General features: G+C 42.3%; 1 protein-coding gene across 19 annotated transcripts in view; it reads left to right on the forward strand.

Moving 5' to 3' along the window:
• Positions 1-9,667: 9,667 nt before the first annotated feature.
• nbeaa (neurobeachin a) overlaps positions 9,668-18,521 on the forward strand; it is a 95,945-nt gene continuing 87,091 nt past the window's right edge. For all 19 annotated transcript variants that reach the window (XM_086225709.1, XM_086225712.1, XM_086225713.1 and 16 more), the window contains exon 1: positions 9,668-10,240. In XM_086225709.1, the coding sequence (XP_086081835.1) occupies positions 9,926-10,240 (315 nt within the window). In that variant the 5' untranslated portion in view covers positions 9,668-9,925. The remainder of the gene's footprint in view (positions 10,241-18,521) is intronic.

Consider the following 18,521-nt stretch of genomic DNA (forward strand, 5'->3'; position numbering starts at 1 on the left):
TAAGCCCTCCAGGGATTTGCTCTTAAACATCTCCTTTGACATTACTATGACCAGGACCGGGTGCATGTCGGCACTACGTGAGAGGTGCACTTTTACAGGGTGAACAAACACACGGGGGATCGGATCGCAGAGAGGGAAGCACTCATCGGGTCCAGGACATCACTGTTGGTTTAGTTTTTAGTTGCTCTTTTAAGCGTTAAACGTATCTAAATGAAATGTTATTTTAAAGTTATTATCTCTCTGTATATTATATCATTGTTGCTATCATGCTATACAATGTCTAAGACATGTGACCATTTCACTGCTTCTGGGAAGCATGTTCAAAATAGTATGTGTGTGTATGTGTGTGTGTGTGTGTGTGTGGGTGTGTGTATTGGTGTTTTAGATATTTGTGCAACCTGTATTGTAAATATATATCTTTCTGTACCAGCAGATCACCCATAATAGCTTTTCAGGGTCTTCTTATCATATTGATATGGCGAAATGTGAAATTTCCATTCATCCTCCTACTAAAGCAATAGCAAACAAGCTTGCTTCGCCATGGCGCTGCCTTGGCTTTTTTTTTTTCGTTTGGCTGTAGGCAGTGTTGCTATGATACAATATCTCTACAGTGCCACCAAAACCCTGCGTGGATGTTGTTTGCTGGAGAACAGTTTGGTGCGTGTGTGTGTGTGTGTGTGTGTGTGTGTGTGTGTGTGTGTGTGTGTGCGTGTGTGTGTGTGTGTGCGCGTATGAGACAATAAGAGGGAAAATGGATGTGTGAGTGAGTCTGACGTGAGCCCTCTGCTGTGTCCAGAGAGACTCCAAACCTAGCGGCGCAGTTGAGACCAGGGTGATTTATGCTTGGTTATTCTTGAAAAAAAGTGACGGAAAACATTTTTGTTTCTAAACAAAAGAATTAAAAAAAAATTAAAGAATTCTGTAAAAGATTTTTTTGGTTTGTGGAATGTTCTTTTTTTCTATACTAAATGCATGAAAGCATGGAAGTCAGTAAATATACTCAAATTATGTGGTGAATACTTCTCTTGTCCATTGAGTGGTGCTGTTGGCCTGTCTGAGGCTCATGAATGAGACTGACAAGTATTTCATTGCAAATATTTTTAGATACCTGAGCAAATGAAGAGTAGCTGCATGGGGGGTGGGGGGTGGGGATCTCCCAAAGGTCATTTTAGCTGTTCTTACTCTGTGTCCTTTCAAAGGATGGATGCAGGAACCCGAACGTCCCAATCAATACTCAATCACATTTACCTACTTAGCCGTGTTAGACTGGGGACTCCAGCAGAGGACAATGAAGGTGTATGAGTGCATACACTGATCTCCAGGGCCGGCGTGTACATTAGCACTGTGACAACACAGAAAATGACTGAAATGTTGCTCTAAATTCTACCTCATTTAACACGTCGGTGATTTTAGTGGGAAAGTAGGGCACAGAGTCACGTCTCCTGAATGTTAATGATCCACTGCACTGTGGGTCTACTTCAACTCCACAACTCAGCGGGCTCTGACAAATGAGGAACATCATGTCGCAAATTTCACGCTGAAAAAGGAAAGAAAGAAAGAAACAAAGAAAAGGATTTCTGACAATGTGAAGGGAGCGTTGATTCCTAACTCAATCTGCCATCCCTCCTGAGGAGTAGGTTGTGATGTGTGACTCTGGCACCACAGAAATCTGCACATTAGAAAATGCAATTTAGTATGACAATGCCCTGTTGACTCTGATTATGTAAAGATAAAACACATTTTGACGTTCTTTCATAGATAGAAACCCTGAAAAAAAGAATTGAGGGTGACCTCTTCTGGAGAAAATCTGAAGTACATCTCCAGCTATTATCCTTAAGCCAGTTAAAAAAAAAAAACTCTAAGAAACCTTAGCAGAGGCAACACAGCTTTGACATCATCCACCCAGGAACTACGAATGAAAAGGTGTTTTTAGTTATATCTGGTGCACATTGTCCCTAAATAAACAACAAAGACAGAAAGTACCATAAAAAAGAAAGAAAACGACCTTCCTGCAGGTGTTTGTGGAACAGCACCACAACATTGAGCGAATGTTACTGTTATGACAAAGATGCTTTGGGCCATTCTTTAATGGTGCGCTTGCAGGGATTTTATTCCATGGAAGCTTCAGTGAGAGATGAGCAGAATTGACCGGATGGCCTTCAGCGCTCTCACAGCCTGACCCCTGCAAATTTATGTTTTATCATCATTTGATTAAGTGAAATAGAACAATAAACTACTTACAAACAGAGCTTTTAGCTTTTAAAACTTTACCCTGTGATTCTGATATTCAAAGGCAGATGGTATAAGCTTAGAAAAACAAATGTATGACAATAGTAAATTCTAAAATTAAATGACTTGATATACAAAATACCTAATAATTGTTTTTTCTTTCAGTGTGCTCATGTTCTCTCATCAGACTGAGTGAAACAGTGGAGTGAAGAAGCAGTGGCTAATTTTAACCCGGCCTCACTTATGTAACTTTCATATTAATAGTCCACAATAACAGAATTTCAAGAACTCTCTCATCTCTAAACATTAAAGAGACCAACATCATTCACACCTTCTAAGATCTTCAGCTTCTGTTGTTCTTAGAATGAAAATAGAGCAAAGGGAGTGAGAAAGACAGACTGAGACGGATCCACTGTCTTCCTCTGGACGACCATGATAAGGTCATTAATGAATAAAATATTCCATGAATGAATTAGTGATGAGACAATCTTAGCAACTGTGTAAAAAGTATAACTAAAATACATGGTTTAGTACTGACGCTACAGTTAAAGCTGTGAACAGTTGATTATTAAATGGAATGTTATGTTTATTTTATTTTTCTGGGATAGATAGCAATGCATCAGCTGCTTTCTGGGATCCACAAATAGCCTTCCATAATAACCCTGCATTATAGTGACAACAAATAACAGCACAGCACTACAACACACACACACACACACACACACACACACACACACACACACACACACACAGACAATAATCAAAACGTGTTCTGCAAAGACTTAATTTACAATGAACAACTACAAACTACTCCTAAGATTTCAGTACTGGTTATTGGCTTATTAATTAGTAAAAATAGCTACTATTGAGTACTATGAAAATTTACAACGTTGAGTTGAGTGGGTTCTCCAGCTCATCACCGCTTTACTGCGCCATACAAAACAAAACTGTTAATCAAACACTGAGGATATAATGAAACTGTTGTATCAATAGAGAGGTGGCATTGATTAGTATTTTGATTGCAGTATTTTAAGGTCCTTAACAGTATTTTTGAATTCAGTTATAGACGAGTTCATGCAGTTGAGGAGCGTTGCTACTTCTGATGCAGGTCAGTATGGAAAAAGAGCAGCAGGATGAATGTGCATCCAGATTCTGTTAGAGATTTTGCCCATCATCCACTTTCACACAGCGCAGGACCTTTGCTGACGGGGGGAACAAATGACAGCTATGCATGCCTTTAACAAATCTGGCAGTGTTACAACAGGTTTACTGGGTAAAATAACAAAAATCGATGTCAGCTTCTGTGGCCCAGGTGCTTCACCTGAAACACTTGAGTTCCTGCTGGCTGCACCTGAGGAGTGTTGAAAGATGTTTGTGCCGTGCCTGTAGTTTGAGACGCAGAGCAAAGGGTTGTGTGATGTCACGAAACCTTTCTGACTCAAAGTTGATCTTGGCTTTCTGATTTGAATCACTTGACTTGGTGCTCTGACACCTCATGTCACAACATCGACGCTATCTCAGTCCGTCATCTCAGGCCCCACAACCTGCAACCCCTGACTTCACTTGGCACTGCACTTTCTCAAGGCAACAGCAAAACAATGAATTGGTTGAACAATTGCTGCGATAACTGGGTCATAGACAGACACGCAGAAAGAGATTATACTGTTAAATTGAAATATAATTCAAGTTATTCAAAAAGAAAAGAAAAGGCAATAATGCAGTTTGTTATTTATTTATTTTCGTTATCATCCTCTCTTAAAACTACCTAAGAAGATGATTGTGAGTCACTGTAGCAACAGTAGCTCGCTCCTCACCCTGCAGTGGTACGGACTACGAAAGATGTGGACATGGGTTTGGATCTGAAAAGTGAAGCCAATGCCAAAAACCTGCATTCTTTTTCGTGGCCAGCAGGTGTCACTAAAACCAGATGCAAAAGTAAGTGCAATTGTATAGAAATGTATATGAAAGACAACAAGACATTTGTCTCCCTAACATTTTCCAAATAATGAATCAATGATTTCACCGTCTTGTTTCAAGTATTTCTCAACATAGACCGATGTTCTTTTTTTTTTTTTGTAAAGCGTAGTCCAGTTTAGAAGGAGGAGCAGGGGAACAGGCGGGGTTACTTTACAACGGGGCTGCCTTGTGATAGGAACATAATTATCATCTCCACAAACTGAACATCACACTTGCTTTCATTCATCTCTTCTTATATCCTGTAGTAGCTTTTCCATTTATCCAAAGAACCTGTTTCGTCTCAGCTAGGTTATTCATAGCCACCACCTCAGTTCAAGAGCTTCACGTTCCAGCCCAGTCAAAGAGCCCAGCCCTTCATCCCAGGTCCTGACCCTTATCAAAGACCTGGCTTCTTCATCCTTGGTGACAACTTTCAAGACCAAAGCAAGTCTTACTCTCACTGCCTGTTGCCATTTAGATAATGAACAATCCAATTGACAAAGCTGGTATATTTATATTCCTTTAAATATTTGCTATGAGAGCTTGTGTCTGTCCAACGTATCTCAGCAAAAATGACCCTTTGTATTTGACTGTGGAAAATCAGAGCGTGTAAACTTCCACAGGGAGGATTCTGAGGAGATTTATTATTTAATCGATTATTTAATCAAGGAAAGATTTTCTTACACTATAGACAAGTTTTTACTTCTTAGATTAAAGCTAATGTGCCACTGTGACCAGTATTGATGTACTCCATACAAAGACTGTATAACAGTCTTATCTCAAGAGTTCTGTCTCACATAAATCATGAGTTTTCAAGGTGGCTTTTAAAAAACAAAATAAAACCAGCTTATTATGTTGAGGTACTGACATTCAAGTCCAGAGAATTACTGAGTCAAAAGAAAGCGGTGGCATATTTTCTTCTAATGTATACATTTTTGTGAAGATTATTTTATAGCAGAGGAAAAAAACTGAAGTAATAAGATGTCAGAACATTTATATAAAAATAAGGGTAAGATTAAAAGGTTTGTTGAATTACTATATATATATATATATATATATATATATATATATATATATATATATTATATCCAAAACACAAACAAACAAATTCACTGGAGAAGAGCTTTAAACAGTTAATCGAGTTCATGTACGTTTTAATTAAGATGTTAGGATCTGTTAAGTAAAATAAGAGGAAACAGCTTCTCTGTTACATGCAAGGAGACAGAAAGTTGCTGTTTGGGTCCTTTTCTGTAATCAGTTTCATTCATCACACACACACACACACACACACACACACACACACACACACACACACACACACACACACACTCATCCATCTTGATGATGACTCACATCCGTCTGTGAAAACTGAAAGTTATTACCTGTGTTTCTATCATTGTCTGGGGTTATAGCTCTTTGCACAAAACAATTCTTCTTTTTACAACTCAGGAAGCAGAATAAAGATGTTCAAAATAACAGCTACCAATTTTGAAGTTCTTGTGTGCGTTAAAAAGAGCGGTTCCTAACGTTTGGCTAAACAAGACTCAAAACATTATAATACTAAAAGCAGAGAAAGTACTAAGCTAGTGGTGGTGAGATTGATCATAGCTTACTTTGAACTTCTAAAGATTTCATTTACATTAAAAAAAAAGGTTGTGGTCAATGCAATTATCTTCCTTAGCAAAGTCTCATAAACGATTGTGCACCATAAAGCTTATTCTTGGTATTGAATGTAAATCTGATGTAAAAACAAAATTGGCTTTTGGTAGCAGAATCTATGGTCAAGGTCTGTGTTAGCTGAAAAAAATACCCTGTAGCACCATAAATGTACTGGATAACATCACTGCTGTTCCTACCAGTCCTTTCAGAAGCCAGACACCACCTCCACATAACCACTACAATGGTACAGAAACAGAGAGTAAAATGCCTGCTTCCCTACTTGAGGTGAGGCAGGGAAGAGATGTGTGGAAGAAGGGGGGGGGGGGGGAATGACAGAAGGAGAACAATGTTAATGCTTTTACCCAATCGCCAACCAGATCCCACTTAAGACCCCTCGTTCTGCCTAAGAAATCTTTTGTGGAATCACAACAATGCTGCAGAAGCAAGCCATTGTCTGGAAACAAAGAGGAGAGTGTGTCTGTGCAAGGGAGAGCCTGCCATTGTGGTCGCGTGCGCGTGTGAACCCAAGTGTGTTCACATCCAAGAATACGATAGCATGTGTTAGTTTGAGAAATTGCTTCTGTGAGTATGTGGGGGAAGCGAGCTACATTTTGTGCAGTTGACAGTGCGTTTGTGTGTGTGTGTGTGTGTGTGAGAGAGAGAGAGAGAGAGAGAGAGAGAGAGAGAATCTCCCTCATTTCCTTTGTATTTGCTGAAGATTGTGTTAAGAAAAAAAAAAACAAGATGGCCTCTGCTCATCTGTAAAATTCTCTAATGAGCTCACGTGCAGATGCACACGTGCACCAAATGTGAAACACACATACACACACATACAGAGCCAGATAATGTCACTCCCATGTCACAGGCAACTTGTCACCCCTGCCAACGGTCAGCATCTCCAGAAAAATGAGAGGCGAGACATCAAAGCGACTGCTGTCATTGCCTATATGAAAATACACTGAGACAGACAGACACACACACACACACACACACACACACACACAAAAGCAGACATGCAGAGACAGAGTGACGAATCAGCCTCCATAGATGCCTGGCTAATGGAAATCCTACCCAGCAGATGTGCCCTGTTGAAGGAACACATGGAGTGTGAAACAAGCTTATGTGCGGATACAGGTACTGAACCAGTAGCCACGGCCGGCGCAGCCACCAGAGAGAATAGGTGTATTAGTGAGTAGATGTGTCTAAGAAATGCCGGCTGGACTTGAGTCACAGCTAAATGACACTTGAATGAGTGCTTTGCATCAAAAAAGTAAAGAAAAAAACCCCTGGTAAGCTTGAAAATGAGTGTCACACCATACACAGAAGAATCAGTGGAGGTAACTGTGCGTGTGTATGTTACTTCACACCAAAAATGCTGAAACAGGCTAAAACAGGAAGTAAAACAATTCAAAACAGATTACCTAATCCTGAAGAAAACAGGTGCAGACTGAACAGGAAAGTGTTTTTTTTTTTTTAAGCGTCAACCTTCCACCTTTCCGTATAAAAACATACTGCTGTAATACATTTTTCAGTACATTAGAAATTCTAGGAAAAATAATTTAATATGTTTGAAAGAACACAGATTACGACAAGATAGAGGGCTGCTTGCATAACGTGTGCACAGTTGCAGCAAAGGAGATATTGGACATGATTTGTCACATCGCTAACATGTAGGATTTGTTGTTGTTGTTGTTGTTGTTTTGTTCTGTTTTGTACCTGCAACACTGGCTCTCTCTGCACTGCGGGCAGCTGCAAGCAGCCGTGCATTTTGAGGAGATTCCCAAGGTAGTAAAACCTGTGTTTACAGTAAGTTTCAAAGACATTGCCAGCTTTACTGATTGTTTTTACTCCAGGGTAATTGACCATTGATGATGTGACTGATGAATTTTATTGCGTAAAAACCAACATGCAGCATTGTTCCGTTGTCTCACATGAAAAATGTCTCACTATGAAGTAATCGTTCTAATCATTTTGCAAATTTCACTAATACAGACTTCTGTCTTTCTATCATTTCCTAAGCATGGAGGATGACAAAGAGGCACGACATGAAAGGAAAAAAACTCCAACCTTGTAAAAATAGAGCTCAGTTGCATGGGTCCCACGGTCAGAGAAGCAGCTCCCTTTGATTACAATGGAAGCAATTTGCAACGAGCACTGTGTCATGGATGCTCCAGCTGTATTCCAGCCACCCTACAGAGGAGACTGCTTTCTTAACACACTTTATCTCAACGTCATTATTTTGCACACCACCCAAGACTTGAGAGCAGGTTTTGAATATAAACTGACTGGTATATTAAGAGCTTGTCTTCCAGCTCAGCTCCCTCTTCACCTCATCAGACCTGTGCACCATCTGCATTTCTGTCACGGTCCCGGTTTGGACTGTTTTGTTCTGGACTTTCAGTTTTGGACCCTTTAGTTTTGATCTTGGTGTTGCTACTTGTTTTTTTTTGTTTTTTTGGAGTCCCTGGTTTGTGCTCTCCTCGTGTTTTGATCTCCCTGGTGTCATTTCCTGTTTATTTTGTAATCCATAGTTTGTTTTACTTCCTGTTTTAGCCTGTTTCCCGCCTTTTTGGTGTACTCACCTGTGCCTTCCTTGTTATTAGTCTTTGTCTGCCCTACTGGATTAAGCATATGATGGGTTTTATGTTTTGCTGATTGGCTGAAGGAGCTTGTCTGTCAAGGAAAGGCCACACTGTCATTGTTGCCCAAGATAAATTCAGAAATAACCCCTTCTGATTTACATGTGAACATCATTTTTTCCTCAGATTAGATGGATTCTTGGTTTGCATTGCTTTTATTGTTTGAAATAAATCATCTTGTGCATCAACTCTAGCTTTCTTCCTAACGGCACTGATCTGCCTCACGTTCTTTAATACTCTCATTCCTGAGATACTTGAACTCCTTCCCTCCATAGTTTATTAAAGCTATTTGTATGTCATTATTGACTATGATAATATGCATCCTAATTTCATATTACAGAGGTTGGCATCCATGCCGGTTATGACTCAGACTGTTGGTAAAATCTTACACAAAGGACCTTTAATGTGGAAACAGAAGTACCAGTTAAACTGGGGGAGTGATAAGTGGGACAGATGGACGGTATCTGAATACAAACTGCATTTGTCTGGAAGCCAGACTCCCTAAACTGCCAGAGCTCAATCTAAAATTGCCCCTGCACAGCACCCAAAATGTGTCCACAAGTATTTAGGCTACCATCAACCCCCCCCCCCCCCCCCATTTAAATCAGTGTTCAGAAAATATTCAGTTATTACTGTGCGCCCCCGGAGCATTTATCTGTTAATTTAAAACACAATTCCTGGTGGTTTTCTTCTTAACATTTAAATTGCTTATGTTGTATTAGCCTGCTTACTGGGACGTGGTTAGTTACTGCCAGTTCAACAATCCCAGTCTTGGATGGCGCAGGGGGCGTCACTGAGACAACCCACAAGCAGGCCATGTGTGGAGCTAAGCTACTTTGAACATCAGTTACATTCTCATCTGAAATCCTACTTATTTGAATAATTTGGACAATTCAAAAACAAATGCTTGTTGCCTTAACATGAGAAACAGGCAACCTGACTGACACACACACACACACACACACACACACACACACACACACGCACACACACAGGTAAAACACCAGGTAGTTCAGGCGCTGCTGCGCTCTGCATGAACCCATGCACGAATGGCTCCATGTTATTTTGCTTCAGCGCCCTTCCAGAAAGTCTCACAGTGCGCATGCGTGGTTGGAGCGCGCTACCGCAGACAGGGGGCGTCAACATGGCGTTCTCTCTCCTCGACGACCGCACTGACTGCAACCTGCCAATGAGAGAGAGACGGGGAGAGAAGAGAGAGAGCGACGGCTACCACTCTGTCAAACCTCCATCATTTTTTCTAGCCCTATGTGTCCCTACACGTTTCTAGGAGGATAGAGTGATTCCAGAAGACATTTTAACACCGCTCTCCCTTCTTTTCCTGCGCAGTGGATGTTTTTAGTGCAGCAGCAGACGCTCGAGCTTTTTGAGCAGGTGTGAGAGACAGCGGCGACCGCTCCTCTCCTCCCTGTTTCCAAGGGGAAATGTCGAGCGAGAAGCCGGTTTCAGCACCACCGGGCTCTGCTTCTTCGCTCACGGACACAGACCGAGACTCCCATCCTCCGCCGGGCTCCTCCGTGCAGCAGCAGCCGCAGCAGCAGCAGGTCGCCGCGGGCGCGGGTTCCGGCGCCACCGGGGAAAGAATGGTGTCTGCAGCCGGCTCTATGGTCCTCCCGGCCGGGGTGATCAACCCCGCTGTCCCGATCAGGAATATCCAGATGAAATTTGCTGTGTTGGTGGGCCTGATCCAGGTCGGGGAGGTTAGCAACCGGGACATCGTGGAGACGGTGCTGAACCTGGTGAGTGGAAGCAGAGATGGAAAACACCGAAAGGCAGCCATAGAATCACTGCGCCCTAACCCGCTATGTTTTATTTACGATGCTTCACTCCCTTGGTTGTGTGGCTTCTCGAGGATGATGTCATTTGTTTGTTCGGGGATATATGTGTTATTTTTCTTTTCTGCAAATAAGAGCGGGACATGCATTTGTCTTTACGGGGGTAAATAAATAAAGCTCTGTTATTGTGAAGCTTAGGAGCTGAGGGAAGCATGTGACCCCACCAAGGCACGGAGGGTAGTCTAATCACCAGCCATTGTTGACTAAATGACCCGCTTGTGGTGCAACAAGGAAAATCTCCAGTCTAACAGTAGTGGCGAGGGGAAAGTGTCTGCATGTTATTCACATGACCCCGTCGGGTATCCTCTTAAGCTAGTTGGATCAAAAAAGGTAATGTTGCGCACAGCACCTAGAGCCAAACCGGATTGATTCGCTTTCCTAATGAGCGAAATCACGCAGGTATGTCGAGAAACAAAATTAATCCAGCGCGGACAAAGGCCGACTAGCATTATGCTATTCATCGACATATGTGTGTGTATGAGAATGACTCCAAATTATGCATAGGCCTATTGTTAAAAGCAAGGCCCCGCATTCTGTGCGCAAAGCAGTGATGTGTAGGCAGCTGTGAGTGGCTTGTATTGCGGTCGATGGTTTATGTGAGGATCAGATGTAGGCTATGCTGCCAGCACCCTCTTGTCTTTACCCCTACATTGAAGGTTGCGATGTCGGGCCTACCATACACAACACATCCAAGGATTTAATCCAGTTTGGGGAGGGGGGGGGTGACATGACTGGTGTTTCTCGTTACGAAACAGATGAACAAAATGCACAGCGGGCGTAGGTCTGGAAGGAGGATGTGTGCTGGATGCTGCCAGGCCTCCTCCATGCATCAGGCAATGGCGCCTGCTGCATGATATCACATATCTGCTATGTAAAAAAAAAAAGGGGGGGATTCTTGGTATTTGTCACTTTCTTTTGAAGTAGAAAGATGTAGACATCATTTCTAACCTGACCTCAGTGCAGTGGCTATTTCAGGGTTTCATGTGGCCTATTTACTCACTGGATGCTTGGAGCAGGACAGCCGGCAGCTGGGCTAAACCATTTTCCTCTCAGCTTCAGACTTGATTCTCCCATCTCCCAATTGATTATCAGTAGTACATGGAATGGCTAATAACATCCATCTTGCCCCCCCCCCCCATTCACACACACACACACACACACACACACACACACACACACACAGACACACACACACCTTCACTCTAGAGGGGCTGAGCGGAGTGATGCTGTCTGCACAGACTGGCCTGGCTGGGCAGTGCCATGCATTTAAAAGCAGGTGGTGAGGGAGGAGAGGGGGTTGTGTGTGGGTGTGGGTGGGGGTGGGGGGTTGGAGGAGGAGGATGAGGTGGTAGGATGCTGCAGTGGCTATGTGCTCAGAAATCACCAGCTGATGCAGCGGAAGAGGAAAAAGGTTCTGGATTGGTCCACATCGGATCAGTGAAAGCCCAGCAGAGCATTCAAGTGAAATGTACGCTACTTTACATAAATACCTGCCCCAATGTTTATTTGTGAATGTTTTTCTGGTGTTTTAACACACAAAGGACTATCACCCAGACAAATTAAAGCAGTATGTGTTGGTCATACAGAGCTTTAAATCCTGAATTGAACAATCACTTCTAGTTGCAAGGCTGCCAATAGCTAAGCCTGTTAGGGAATTCTGTAGCCCAGCTCCTTAATTAAAAGAGTTGAAACAAAGAGGTGTGGAAACAGGAAACCTCAGTGGTCAGGCTGTTGGTACAATGAGTCCACTGTGACCCAAAAGCTGATCCATTATTCCAGTCAATGTGGGAGACCACAACACCCACTTTCTCCGTCCACCGTGACTGTATTGATCAGATCCCGCTGTGGCTTGGGTGAGCAGATGGCTTGTCGGCTGGATCAGATATGCTCCCTGTCCTATACGGCACGATGCTGGCCTTTGGCAAGTGATGAACTGTAGATTCTCTTGAAAGAAACAGAAAAAAAGAGAGAGATGACAATAATAAATGCTGGCTGCTGTGCTGCTGATGCAGGGGCAAACAATAGAATCAGTTAGGCGCCAGTGTTCCCTGGAACATTAAGGGCTTTGTCTTATTTCTGAATAATCTATATAACACGCAGATACATAAAGAAGAATATTTTGTGAATGTGTGGGTGCTGGCGGTGATGTGCTCAGCTATTATCATCAACAAGGCATCGCCGTTGTCAAGGCAACCTCCAGACGCTCCACCACCTGGTGTTGATTTAGACTTCCGGACTTCTGTCACAATTCTCAGCATTTCTTTCTCTGTCTTTGTCTTCCCGTCTCCTAATCTGTGTTATACTTTTTGTTGCTTGAAGAAGTCTGCGTTGAATATATAAATGACGGAGGTTCATAAATAGTATTCACCGTAGATAAAATACCAAAGATAGGAATATATATATGTGTATATATATATTTTTTTATAGCAGCTGTTGGAGAGCTCTGACTAACACGTGGTCCCAGTGTCCCATAGGTGCTCAACTGGCTTGTGAGTGGGATGCTGTGAAGACCATATAATATGATTTACATTCTTTCATATTCATCAAACCATTCAGTTACTCAGTCCTCGTGCCTTCACGTAAGCATACTCAATAGTTATCTTTCTTTAAATAATCCCTCCATATTTTTTTCTCGCCCAGTTATTATAATAACAAATACCTCAATCACAACTATTTCACCTGATTACTTGAAACCGAACTATTTCCAAACAGCTGAATAGGATTTACCGTTGTTATTGGCCGATGCCTGTTTCTCGAGCTGAACCCAACACACTACACCCTCCCTGAGAGTGAGTAGCGAGGAGCGGAAGTGCAGGTAAAGGGAAAAGGTACAATGGATTTATAATAAAAGACAAAACAGGAGCCCAGTAAAGTCGTCAGCTTCACTTTAATAGTCTTTGAATTCAAAGAGAGGTTTTTGGTGTGTGACACAAAAGGTTAAGCAGAAGACAAGTCTTACCTACACCTGCTGTATGGGGTAACCACCACCTGCCATGGTGGAGGCGGTTCCAGTTTGTCCCTGGTTCCAGCACTCTTGGACAACAACAGTAGTCTAGCTAGATGGCTAATGGAACTCCAGTATATCTTGCTTTCATCTGTGCATGTCAACCAACTGATTGCAAAAATGGAAGGAATGCCACAGTCACAGCAATCATTTAATCTTGATTATCATCAGCGCTGGAGGTCAGATTTATAATTGGAAATGGAGTTTGACTAATTGCCCAGCCGTAAGAGATGCTACGGCGGATGTAGATAATATAGATCTGCAGCTCCCGACGTCAAGGTTGTTGTGCTTTCAAAGGATTTCCCAAGGGTCAGGCCAGACAACAGAACATAAGAACACTACTTGGGAATAAGGTGATTAATATACATTTTCAGAATCAAGCAAGGTAACACAATCCTTCTTTGGTTGTCCCAAGGAGGGGTCACAGCTGTCTTTGTGCTCTCGGACCTGAAAGGTTACAACTACTGTTATTGATTACACTCTTCAGTGCAATACTTTATGATGCAGTGAAGGTACTATTTACCTGTTGTGTCATTCTTTCAAAGTACACTGCTTTCTTTTCCATTGCTGTTGTGAGGATGGAAAGCACTAATTTCTCCTGTCAGTGGTCAGCCACTCGTAGTCCACAATAGCTTTTAGCTTTGATGTTTAGCGATGTCAGATGGAGGAAGTGAGGTGTTGACTCGGGATCTCTCTACCTGAACTGTGCTATCATTTCATTTCTACTCTTATTTGCAGATTTGAGAGATATATTTTAAATGCATCTGCGGGCAGCACTGTCAAGTCTCTGCCTACATACGCCACCAGCTGTGCTTATTTATAGTCAGCTTTATCTAGTTGTAATTTTTCGTTGGGACCAGAACAGTGTGTATGTCTTGAATTGAAAAGATTGATGCACTCTTGTTCACTCGTGGTCTCAATGCACGTTTGTTGTGTCATGTTCACTTTCATCTTCATTTTGATGATGTTCAATATATCCTCTGCAATAGTCTGTCCCCATCTGAACCCCTTGAGTGGTCCTATTGAGTCTCTGTTAGTAAACATCTTAATATTCTTGCCTGCACATCCACTGTCACCAAGGTCACCTGATAGCAAGCACACGGCCAGAGTCAGCACAATGAGGTCTGACACACACACATGCTCATATATTGGCCATCAGACACATTAGCACATGCTGGGGAAAATTCTGAATCTGCACACTCTGCATTTATTCATGGTTCTGTTTTCTGGATGGTGCAGTTGAAATTCAAGGAAGAAAAATAAGGACAAGGATTGTAAAAGAACAGGTCACCACAAATCACTAGAAATGAAATTCAACTTGATTTGAAACATTTTCCAAGTTTGCCCCGTGGCTGCATCTCTACACTAAGTATTTCCCTGCAGCACGTTAAACTGCTGTGCAAGGGAATATCCATGTGTCATCATGTGCTTACACAGTCATGCAGAGGATGAGCATCACAAACATCCTACTAATAGACTCAAATAGTCTCTTGAATAGTGTTGGAGCTTATCCATACCTGTTGTTTCATATATATTCTTCTTAGGTTTGTCAGTTATTGAACATTGAGTAAAATAAAGCTATATTTAAGTTCCCCAGTATTAGCTTTGTAGCTATAGTGCTTTGCAGAGTTGTCAGTTCTGTTAATGTGGCAGAATTATGTAAAATCATGTTACATGTGACTAAGCTTTAAGGTGAAATTAGGAGGTGGCATGGAAGTTTGGAGCTGTGCTGATTGCCTGGTGCTGCAGTGTGTTATTCTCCCAAAGTGTAGGGGGCAGTGATGAGTCGCATCTACAGAATGGTTTCATGGAAGGAAGAAGAAATGTCTGTATGGTGAAAGAGGAGGATGATGTCATAAAGTAGCAGCACCATTCATGCTTAGAACGTGACGGACATGCACAGAAAAGCAAAAACTAGTCACGTGGTGTGTCTGATGGCGAGATGTGATGTCATTTTGTTGCACCCCTTGCATGTAAGTCTCGCATAAATCAAGCTTGACTGTCTAACCACTAATGAAATATAACTAACCCCTGTGTAATGTCAACTATAAGCATAACAGCCAAAATAATGGTGGGAGTCAAAATGATCACTTTTTTCTTATTATTCAGCTAAATCTGGAAAGAAGAGTTGCGCATCAGAAGTGCTGTGAATCCTGCTTTCATGAAGACATGGGGCTAACATTAGCCTCAGGCTTTTGCTGCAGCAAAGAGAGCAAAAGTATCTTGATAAAGTTTCAGTCTAAAAAGCTCTCTGCACATTTTGTTTGACTTTACCAAGTGTTTTCTAGGCCTCTCTGAGATGATTTTGGGGGTTATTTTTGGGAACGATTAGCTGCTGTAATGCTGCAGAGAAGCTTAGTTTGTGCCTGGGGGCGACAGCCAGTGAGCAATGTTAGCTATTGGTGACAACAGTGCTGGTACTGACCCAAGGAACAAAAACAAGTCAGATTGGTTGTACATAGGGTGACCTGCCACTTTAAACAGCATTAACACTCACCATCTCCACTCTTGTCTCTCCCTCTCTTACACACACACACACACACACACACACACACACACACACACACACACACACACACACACACACACACACACACACACATGCCAGGGATGAGGTGGAGGACAGAGGGTGTGGCTTCCGCTGCAAGGTCATGAGTGACTTTGCTATCTATCACACAGCTGGTTTGTCCTGACCCTGGCAAGAGACAGAGGATGGCAAAAGAAGATGATGCAGGAAGGAAAGAGTAAACTGAAGAGAGAGAATCGATGAGAAGGACAATGAGGAGTTTCTGAGGGGAGATTGAAAAGTGTTGTGATTGTCCTTCAGGTTGTCTTTTTCTCTTGATTGTGACATACTGTAGATGCAGCATTCTATGGGGGTCTGATGAGTTCCAGGCCCCCCGTTGAGCCTCATCACACAGGGTGTATCACTCCTTTCCTCTGCTCTTCTCTTACAGAGGATTGAAGAATGGGTTGCATAGACAGCAGAGAGTTTGCAAACTTTTTGCATAAAACAAAAGCTCAGTTGACATTTTGAGTTTTAATGTGGCCATTTTTCTTCATCAGTCACTTGTCACTGTGGGATTAGCCTCTAATGGCTTGTTCGCATAGTAAAAGCCCCATGTTGAAAGTGTGAGGCCTACGGTGAAGGCTCTGTGGCATACTGGACAAATTGAGTAACCCAATGCACTGGGGAAGGAAACATACGAAAATCAAAATTTCAGGCGGTAAACGGCAAACACATGCATTCAGTAGCAAACCTCTCTAGGATGATGTGTTTCAGAGCAAAATGAACACTTTTAAGGTGATACTTCCTCCTTTGATTATGATTTCTGATTCATTGTTTTTGGCTTAAGTTATAATACGATTTGTGTTAAACTCTCACGAGTCTGATTTGTCTGAGTGTAAGAGATGTTAAGTATCCAGGCTAAACCGTTCACCTCTCCCTGTCTTAGAGCGTCTCAAGTCTGCTCCACTTCTTTAAATTCCTCTTCATCCCCAGTTAGCTGCTATTTCCAGATTCTGGGATTTTTCAGAGGATAAGCCATGTCAAAGTTTGGGTTAGGGAATCTTCTTTGAATAGAGAAACAGAAGAATGCACCATCCTTGCTTAAAAACACCTTTTGTTAACTCCCTCCCTCCATCTGCCATTCTTTATCTCTTCTAAGCACATCCATCCTCCTAACCCCTCCATGTAGTCTTGCCCCTCTCTCCCTCGCTACCTGGTTGGGTGAAGAGGCTGGTGGATGAATGAGGATGATCCCCATTGTGAGGAGGTAATGGAGTCATTCTTCTCCATCTCCTCCACCTCCTTGACTTCTCTTTGCTGCATGGTGAGCCAGAAAGGAAACTATTGGCCTTTAATCTTAATCTAATGTGGTGGTCTCCCATACCACCAAAACAGCTCTGACCTTGTGGAATCCACAAGACCTCTGACGTATCCTGTAGTGTCTGGCACATGTGGCCTGCCTTGATCAGACTTGTTTTTTGTTTTTATTTACACCAGGGTTATGCTGTTCTGCCGGGGTGTATGCCAAAAAAACATCTGAAGTATCCTCTCAAAATCCTCCATAAAGAAATAAACCAGCTTTTCACTGCACCTGCACTTTGCAAAGACCTGTTCCTACTCATCATGCCTTGACTAGGCAACAAATTCCACCCAATCAAAGTCAGTGGGGGGCTTTGGGTGGGTCGTCTAGGGATGGACACCCAGTAAGTTTATGGCCATTTCCCTTCTGGTTTCTATGGGATTGAACCAGGAGGGCTAGCCTTCTCTCCAGGAGCACCCTGTAGTCCTCAAGCCATCCCCCTTTGCTCTTTACCTTGTCTGTGACTATTGAGTGACTATTCACTGGCTGCCTGAGATATCTCACCGCTGGACAGATGGCCCTTGTTATGAGATAGTCAGTGTCAAGAGGTTTTATTGTTGTGGCTGATGGGTGTATATCTGGGATGTCTTCGTACCCGGCTATGCTTTTCAGTGTGGATGTATAGTTGGAGAACAGCAGGGAGGGAGATGACAAATGGAATGAAGGTCCACTTAGGTAGTGAGTAGCAGGGCAGAGAGAGCAGACATGAAGGGTGCTTGACTTTTTAAGGGCTTTATTTCCGGGGTTACTGCCTTTTTGTATACACTGTCAGAAGTAAATCATAGAGCTGAGTGATAAGAAGTATTTATACTATATACCTTGTTGTATTATCTACCTCTGCAGTAATGCAATTGATCTTGCAGTACTGTATCAATCTGCTGATCAATCTGTGTCTTCAACACAAGTAGATATGATGGATTAAATCAGATGCAAAGTGTATGCACGACGAGTGAAATGGAAAGGCTAATGCTGATGACTGCACTCGAATGAACAAACTCGTGAATCCTGGAACCAAATGAATTGATTTGAATAAAATGGATAATCTGTAATTTCCACCTCAGTGTCCCAAGTGCAACTTTGTTGAAGTAGTTCACCTTTTCTAACAGCAGGAACCTTCAGGAGACATCCAAAAGTCACCCACGTAGAATGTTTCTTTTTTTGTGAAACTGTTGGAAATTATTGTTATACTTACTCAATTAACCATTTGTTTTGTCACTCGTCATAGTAGTTAGTAGTTATGTGATGCATTTCTACCATTTCTTTTTGCCAAACACGTCACTCATCTCTGCACTAATATCTCATAGGAAGGCTA

Source organism: Aulostomus chinensis, chromosome 15 (genome assembly GCF_037954235.1).
Source record: "Aulostomus chinensis isolate RoL2024-O1b breed Wild chromosome 15, RoL_Achi_v1.0, whole genome shotgun sequence".
In the NCBI taxonomy this organism is placed as follows: Eukaryota; Metazoa; Chordata; class Actinopteri; order Syngnathiformes; family Aulostomidae; genus Aulostomus; species Aulostomus chinensis.